Raw genomic sequence first — 9,272 nt, forward strand, 5'->3', positions numbered from 1 at the left:
AAAAAAAAAACACTGGGTGGATTTTTATCATTATAGGGTGGTTGTGTACACATGCTGCCAACACACATTTCAGTTCAAACAACTTGTAAAAGTGCATGTAGCATCCTATGACCGCTTTAAATAACTGACTTTAGCTGTACCATCCTGTTCCAAAACATGTGAGCATGTTAGCATTTTAAGTATCTGCTTCAGATGTAAAGGGTTTTTTCCCCCTAAAAGGAAGACATTAAGATTATGCTGCCTTCTAAGACTCATCATTTGGCATCCTTTGCAAAGAAGACAATCACATAATGCACTGCAAAAGCTCACAAACAAAAAAAAACCCCTAGGCTACTCAAAATGGTGGATTAAGTCATAAATTATAACGAGACTCTATAACAAACATGCACAGTCGGAAACTCGCTGTGTTTTGTAACGTTGTGTATTGCAGCATTTCTCATGTTATGGCCTCCTTAGGATGGATCGCTTGTGTTTTCCTCATTTTTTTGTCACTCTGGATAAAAGTGTCTGCTGAATGAATAACTGTAAATGAAATGTCATACGAGCCTCATTTCAGATCACAAAGGACATCTGGGTAAAGGTGACAGCGCGGTGCTTTCCCTCCGAGATAAAGTTTAACTTTAAGAATGAACACGACAGCACGCTTCAAATGGCCTAATACTCTTATTATTCTCCTTCATTGCTCAGGATGATCAAGTAAAAACATGCTGAGTGCCAGCGCTAAAAGCCGCGCCGATGTGTCACTCTCGGCCAAATGATCGGCTTGAAGAATAATGAGCTCGCCTGACTACCTCTCGCGACACGACGCCGTTTTTCACGAGACACTTAGGTTTCTATTTTCAGGGAGGCCAAACGAAGACCGAGGCTGATCAGGCGTGCATAATACCCATGAAATAAATCCATTCCAGACTGTGAAATGTTTTCCTTTAAAGCACAGCTTTCAGCGCAGATAATGCTCAACAATATTGCAAGGAGGATTGCGCTCCGTTGTTATCCTATAAACGTCTTCTGAGGTTATGAGGTTTAACGAGAGCTATGCAGTCGGGCGCTACAGAGTTTATATTCCTTTAAAATGGGCTCTGGCTACTTAACAAAATCTCATTTCAGGTCGTCTATTGTTTTATTAGTGATGTTTGCTGAGGCGAGCATCACTATTACTATTGCGCATATTCGTCTAACCTTAAGCGTGGAACTCATCACGCATTGTTTGTGCCACTTCAAATCCTGCAGCTTGTTGAAGAGACGTGTGCTATTACTTTCAAGCACGCAGACCTATTATTTTTGCCTGGTGGATGGGCAAACAAACAAATCTTACATTGAAGGAAGAGACGGGAAGACATAACGGTTGGATCTTTTGGATTTGCCATGGTTGTATGTTTGGTAAAATGTAAAAATGTAGCAGTGTTGACACTGAATCTGGCGAATGGCGTCTACATTTAGACTACTGGTGTTGTTTCTCAGAGATATTCTGATCATTTACAAGTGGTAAACGGAGTGCGTCTGGCCTTTTTTTTCTAACTCCGCAGGGAAGGCACAGATGGTATGGATAGAAGTAGAAAGAGAATTATATCACCATTTTCTGAAACAGAACTTGGCTTTGAATTCACTTTGTATCAGTGCCGTTATATCAGCTCGAGGTAATAAAAAACAAAGAAGGACATAACATAGACAAATATTTTTTCTTTTAGCATTACAACTGCAGCCATCATGCAAATGATTTACAGTGGGATCTAAAAGTCTGAGAACATCAGTGAAAATGTTTCTATTTTGCATTTTTCTAATTTAATTAAAGGAATAGTTCATCCAAAAAAAAATGAAAATTTGACCTTCAGGCCATTATGGATGCTCTGCAGTGAATGGGTGCCGTCAGAATGAGAGTCCAAACAGCTGATAAAAACATCACAATAATCCACAAGTAATCCACACCACTCCAGTCCATCAGTTCTTGAGAGGTGAAAAGCTGCATTTTTGTAAAAAAAACAAATCCATCACCAATGGATTTTTTTTTCTTCACAAGACATTACCTGATGGACTGGAGTGGTGTGGATTACTTGTGGATTATTGTGATGTTTTTATCAGCTCTTTGGACTCTCATTCTGACGGCACCCATTCACTGCAGAGGACCCACTAGTGAACAAGTGATGCAATGCTACATTTCTCCTGATCTGTTCAGATGAAGAAATCTACATCTTGGGTGGCATGAGGGTAAACTAGCCCTTTAAAATAACTTAGTATTTGGTTTATCTTTTGCTCTCAATACAGCAGCACTCAAGCTGACAGCTGACAACAAAACATTTACTTTCAGGTCTAAAAAAAAACAAACATTTTGATCCTGTATATGTTTGTTTGCAATGTGCTCTATTTTCATCAGAACTGCATATCAATCAATCAATCAATCAATCATTTTATTTCGGTCCTCACAGACAACTTTTCACAAAATAAATAAATAAACATAATTACCGAAAAAGGTGTAGGCTGAAGCCTTGCTTATTATGCCTACCCTTTATACACAGTTGACTGATGAGCGACACTTTTCACTAAAAAATACAAGATAAACATGTTACATAAGCATTACCCCAAATGTACATACATAATTCAAAACAACATAACAAAAAATACACATTCCAGCTATTACTTCAATATTGTAACATTACATTCACAATTATTGATACTGAGTCATATAATTATTTATCACCTTATTTTTATACATTTTCTTGAATTTGCAGAGTGAATTACATAATTTTAATTCCTTATCACAAGTATTCCATAGATTTACCCCTTTAACAGATAAACACCTACTTTTTGCATTAGTTCTTGCCCTTACTTTTTTAAACATATACAATCCTCTTAGATTATACTGACTTTCTCTTATTTTGAACAGCCTCAGAATACAATTTGGAAGTAAATTATTATAAACTTTGAACATTATCTGTGATGTACATAAATCAACTAAATCTACAAACTTTAAAGCATGTAAATTAATAAACAATTTGTTTGTTCGTTCGTAATAATCAACCCTTTTAACAATCCTAATTGCTTTTTTTTGTAAAATATATATTGAATTTATATTGGTTTTATAAGTATGACCCCACACCTCCACACAATAAGTAATGTATGGAACTATGAGCGCACAATACAATATATATAAAGTTTTTTCGTTCAAAATATGTTTTATTCTATTTAATATTGCAATGGATTTGGACATTTTTGTTTTTACATGGTTAATATGTGGTTTCCAACATAATTTATGATCAATTATAACACCCAAAAATTTATTATATAAATTTGCAATGCGTGTTGCTTTAGATAAAAGAGTCTGCCAAATGCATAAATGTAAATAGTATCCAAAGCCTGAGCTTAGCATCGCTCTCTTCATGTGTTCTCTCTGAAGATCAAACGCAGTAGAGATGCAGAGGGATGCACAGGATCATGGCATCAGGTGATTGAGCTCTCTCTCCTGGGCAATCGAACTGCGTCCCTACACCGTTACAGTCAGTGCTGACTGACACTTTATGTGAAAGATGTCCATTGCATGGGAGAGGAAACAATGCGGGGGAATTAATCAGGCTGCGAAGGATTCACTGATCCATCTACGGCGGCTAGAGTTTAAACAGCCAGAAGCATCGCTGAGGAAGGGATAAACATCTGAAAGTGCAAGCCTAGGCCTATCTGAAGAGAGATATACTGCTGTGACTGTGCCATGGCTTCATCCATTAGCCCGGCCGGCGCTTCGAAGCAGAGTTGCCGAGATAATTAATTTGCAAACTTTTCCCAGTTTCCATTGCAGTGCATCTAATCTGTGTGCAGTACAGCTTTATAATGGAGAGACAGCATGTCAGGCATGGTACCTGATAAAACACTTTTGTGAGAAAAGGCTGATGGCTCTTTAGGTAGGACTGAGTCCCCCAGTACTCTGCTCCACAATCTATTTTGCTAAATTGTACCCAATATTGAAAACAGGACGATGTCGACTGAGCTCTTCAAACACCTCCTCTAGATTCAGAGCATTGCTCCTGTCCTTTTTCGAACAGTCTCAGCACGATTACAGTGACTGAATGCAATTATCATTTCATTTCCTCTACTGCTGTCACATGTGGAGACAGAGATCTATTCGGTTTCTATTCATATATGTGAACCTGTGATTCATGCTTTTTGTGAGCTAGTGTAAAAAGTGAGATACTAATGAAAAATTGAAAATCACACTCATATTGGGTCCGTGTTGCTCCAAACCTATGCTGTTATTTTTGCAGTGGAACATAAAATGAGAATTATTGAAGAATATTCACAGAGCTCTTTTACAACGACAGTTCAACCTTGTTTGTAAAACGTTATATTTTATTATCAAATGCATTTACATTTTTGCAAATAATTTTGGGGCTATTGGATACAGTTCTCATATGTCTATGTAATATTTTACGCCTCAATCAATAAACAAAAAATAATAATAATAAATAGAGAGAAGTCGTAAAAAAAAATTAAGCTGAATAAAATTTCTTCTGTCTTTTCAATTTGGTTTGTAATATAAGACACGGACACGGTCTTGCACAGGTGTCATGAGAAGAGACTGATAAACGGTTAGAAATATAGCCTACTTGTGCTTTTAGTGAGCCATCATTAGGGATCATCACCGACCACACTGCAAGACTCGTTCAAAAGTGAATTACCTGTGAGGTGTGAAGCTGCATGTCAGCTCAAAGGAAACGATCTGCACATCTCATACAGTTACTGGCACGCCACTTGTCTGGATAAAAACGCCTTTATTGGCGTCTATCTGAAACACTTTGCCAAGTGCAGCGCGCTCAAACACCGGCCATAAGCTCGTGCTGCCAACCTCAATAGTAGCGCGCGCTCGCTCTGCCATAGGCTTACATGACAACATTTAAATCGGCTGGCGTGCCATCTGTCGTGAAACGGAACCAATATTTCAGGTTTGTTGAACTTGAGCTCCCGAAGCGGTAAGAAGGGATGCAGCGCTGTGAATGAGAGAGATTAATGCGGGAGTAACTCAGGGTTGTTTTGGATGCATCGCGTGCCAGGACTGAAGGTTTGATGCTGATCCACAGGCTCGTGTTTTAATGAGTTTGGAGGCAAACGCTCCTGCGTGAATCATTTACCGCAAAGATAACCAGCTGGATTATCGACGAGCAATATGCGGTTGTTGGTTGGTTTTGTTTTGTCAACTTTTTGGCTATGGGAAGCGTCGCTTTCTCGCGTTTACACCAATCACTGGGCTGTTCTGATCCCTGGAGGACCAGCAGAAGCTGATAAACTCGCCTCAAAATATGGCTTTACTAATTTGGGTCAGGTAAGCATATTTTTCTGTTTTTAATTTATTTTCCTGGTCACTATATATGCGCATTTAACGCATATATCAGTTACATGTCCATTAGAATACAGCATCACTGGCATGAGACTATTATAAAAAACGTCTCCGGTTACTACCTCGGTTCCCTGGGAGCGGGAACGAGACATCACGGAGACATTTCTCCTTATGGGAACTCCTTCCCTTCCAACCTTTCCTGAAGTCCTATTGGCTCACGCCAGTCCAAATGTCTGGCCAATTGTCGGGAAGTATGCAAATCGCATGCAAATACTGACGCGCTTGAGAGGCAGTATAAAATGCGGTGCAGGCGACAATTACGTCAGAATCTGATACTGAACGCTGCTTACACCCCATTCACACGGGGCGTCGGGCGTCAACGCCTCTCGTTTACTTTGAATGGAGTGATGTCAAGCGTTACCGAAATGAATTGTGGGTCCGTCGCGTCACGTTGGGTCCGTTGCTTGCAGCAGAATTTGAAAACTTTTCAACTTTTCAAGTGCCTACACAGGGGTCAGCCAATCAGATCGCCTTATGCAAATGCCCTGGTGCAGATGCTAGCCAATCGCGTTCATGCAACACCAGAAAACTAATGTGATTGGCTGTTGTCACTATGATGGTAGCGTCAACACCAAGCTTCAGAAACACCCTCCATCAAGCGTCGACGCTGATGCCCCATGTGAATGTACCGTTAGCTGGTCGAGCAGCGAGCACGGCGACCTCCGTGATGTCTCGTTCCCGCTCTCAGGGAACCGAGGTTACGGTAGTAACCGGAGACGTTCCCTCTCGAGCTTTCGGCTCGGCACGATTTGCGTTTCCACTGCAGTTCAGTACTGCTTTGGAGTGGGCGGGATTATTCACATGTCGTTATAGTTGCACCGCCTCTACTACCACGACTCCTAAAAAAACTTTTTCATTCCGCGTCGCCCCATCAAGCTCTCGCTGGATCCGCTCCTCTGCTATCAACGAGAGGAACGTCTGTTCTTCCGCAACAGACAACAAAACTTTTTGGTTGTTAAAAAAAGGTGCGCTCGTTCAAAACATTTACGTTCGATCCTTCGCTGGCTGTGCTGAGTTAAATCTAGCGGTTCTTTTGTGTTTGTGTAGCAAGTTCAGTGACGCATCAGCGAAGATAGAACGCACAATTCCCACAACCAATAGTGACGCTTGTTAGGTGGGCTCGCAGCTGATAGGTGGAGACAAGCCAATGAAAAAGCCCAGTTATACGAAATTTGCATATCTGGTCAGTGATAACGTATGCTGCGCTGAGAAACAGGGCAGAAGCAACAACAATCACAGTATTGTGAGGGGGGGCTGCACAGAGATAACGGTGTTAAGCAGCAGTATAACACATAAGATGATGATGGTACACCAATCGAATTAGACATTGAATAGCAGGAGCTGCACTGAGTACAGGGCAGACAACAGCAACAATAGCATATAGGGCTGCGCAGAGTAATTACTGTGTGATGCAGCAAACACACATGAATAGAGGTAGCATAAACGTGAAACAGTCACTCACCGACAGCACTTGGGAGGCTATGGACTGAGCGTTCAGCTTGTAAAATCTGGCGAAGGTATTCTGTGAAGACCAGCCAGCTGCAAAGCATATATCCTGAATAGACATACCTCTCGACCACGACCAGGAGGAGGCGATAGCTCTTGTTGAGTGGGCCCTAATGTGCAAAGGACATTCCAAACCTTGGCTCGTATAACAGCTGTGTTAGCATCCACAATCCAGTGTGAAAGCCTCCTTTTTGACACGGCCCGGCCCTTCGCACAACCACTGTAGCACACGAAAAGCTGGTCAGATTGCTGAAAGCTGGCCGAACGGTCAATGAAAATCCTCAAAGCCCTGATGGGGCACACCGAAATCTGAGCGTCCGATTCACGCAAGGTCGGTGACTCAGAAGACAGGGCAGAGAGCGAAACAGTCTGCGCTCTGAAGGGGGTAGATAGTGATTTAGGCACGTAGCTCGGTCTCGGCCAGAGAGTGACGCTGCAGTCACCGGGTCAAAAGCGAATACAATCGCTGTCCACAGAAAATGCATGTAAATCCCCTATGCGCTTAGCCGAAGCGAGGGCAAGAAGAAGTGCAGTTTGAGAGATAGCTCCTTCATAGCAATGGATGCTAAAGGCTCGAATGGTGGTTGTGAAAGAGCTCTTAACACCACCTCTAGGTCCCAGGGCGGAACTGAAGGCGGATGCAGGGAATGCAACCTCCTCGCCCCCTTAAGAACACTCACCACCAGCGCTCGATCGATTGCCCGCCCAGCGGGGCACGAAACGAGGCAATAGCGGCCAGTGTTGATGGTAGACATCCACTATCAAGCCTGTACTGTAGAAAACACAACATTCGACATGGAGCAAGCAGCCGGGTCGATATGAACATCACGGCACCACAAACACACCCCATTTTAGAGCATAGAAATGTCTTGTGGAGGGCGCCCGCGCCTCTGAATGCATATCAAGCACACGAGAATGCAGGGCGGTCAGCTCCTCTGATATCCCGGAAGCAGCCACACATGATGGCTCAATAACTCTGGGTTGGGGAGAAGAACAGCGGGCAGTGCGCATTCTCGCTCGTGGCGAACAGATCCACCTCCGCTCTCCCGTAGCAGGTCCAAATCATCCGAACTAACTCGGGATGCAGCCTCCACTCTCCTTGAGGAATTCCCTTCCTCAAAAGCATTTCTGCCCCGCGGTTCAGGAGACCGGGGATGTGCGCTGCTCTGATGGAGAGAAAGTGACGGTCCGTCCATAGCAGGATATTCGCTGCCTGCTTGTACTGAGTCTTGGATCGTACGCCACCTTGATGATTTATGTACGAAACCACAGACGTTTTCGGTGCAAATCAGTACATGTCGCTGTTCCAGCTGCGGCCAGCTAAGAACACTGCTTCCAGCTCCAAGCGGTTTATGTGCCAACGGCTGAGGTTCTGACCACAACCCTGAAGCCAGCATGCCCTCGCACACTGCTCCCCATCCGCGAGTCGACGCACATCTGGCTCCTGGCAGCAGTGGTCGCGGGCCTGGTGTCCCTGCACTGCGATGAGCCGTGCGCCAAAGAAGACCTCGATCTCGTGGTCTGCTGCTGGAAAGCTTTTTAACCAGTGTGGGCGGCGGCATCTGAGCCTGTCACTACAGACTGTGAATGGCTATACGACTTAGTTGAACACCACTTCGTAGGGGCGTGAACAACTGACGTAATAGTCCAGCGAAATCTGAAAGGCTGATAAGTCGCGCGCCTGGGCATCAGTTGACTCCTCGCCTTTGCGCGCTTTTCCACGCAGGGGCATCAGGTGACTCCTCGCCTTCGCGAGCTTTTCCGCACAGCCGCATCAGGTGACTCCTTGCCTTCGTGCGCTTTCCAAGCAGGGGCATCAGGTGACTCCTCGCCTTCGCGTGCTTTTCCGCGCAGGGGCATCAGGTGACTCCTTGCCGCTTTACTGCTGGTGAGTGGGTAAGCGACTGAAGCGCTTGTCGCCGCACTGAAGCGGGGGCTGCATATCGCCCTGAATGAGTGAGAGAGAGGAGTCCTCTACACTAGGGGTTGCACCGACTAATCGACTAGTCGACTTCAATGCTCTGCCATGACGCTTTAAGCTTGACGTCGACTAGTCGCTGGTCCTATAGAGGGCGCAACAGGATAAGAAATCTTTGAAGGAATTCCACATTTACGCTCCGTTTCCAAACAGTTCAAATGACAAATAAATGCATGCTCTGAAAGCGCTCCACAAGACATATGTAATTATGTTACTGGATGCTCGAAATTGAACGGGAGAATGCACGTTTTAAACATCTTATTATACAGGTAAGTTAATCGCCGTTCTAATCTAATGCGCTGCTGCACTGTGACACACACACATAGGCTACAGACAGTAGCGCGTACATCACGCGCACAGAATCATTCAGCGCGGAAATGTATTGTCAACACTGTTCTGTGATTTCTC

General features: G+C 43.8%; 1 protein-coding gene across 1 annotated transcript in view; it reads left to right on the forward strand.

The window, feature by feature from the left end:
- The first annotated feature begins 4,691 nt into the window (after positions 1 to 4,691).
- Positions 4,692 to 9,272, forward strand: part of pcsk6 (proprotein convertase subtilisin/kexin type 6) — a 101,519-nt gene continuing 96,938 nt past the window's right edge. The window contains exon 1 of the mRNA XM_016452194.1: positions 4,692 to 5,305. Within this exon, the coding sequence (XP_016307680.1) occupies positions 5,150 to 5,305 (156 nt within the window). The 5' untranslated portion in view covers positions 4,692 to 5,149. The remainder of the gene's footprint in view (positions 5,306 to 9,272) is intronic.

This window comes from Sinocyclocheilus anshuiensis, unplaced genomic scaffold, assembly GCF_001515605.1.
Source record: "Sinocyclocheilus anshuiensis isolate Anshui unplaced genomic scaffold, SAMN03320099.WGS_v1.1 scaffold579, whole genome shotgun sequence".
In the NCBI taxonomy this organism is placed as follows: domain Eukaryota; kingdom Metazoa; phylum Chordata; class Actinopteri; order Cypriniformes; family Cyprinidae; genus Sinocyclocheilus; species Sinocyclocheilus anshuiensis.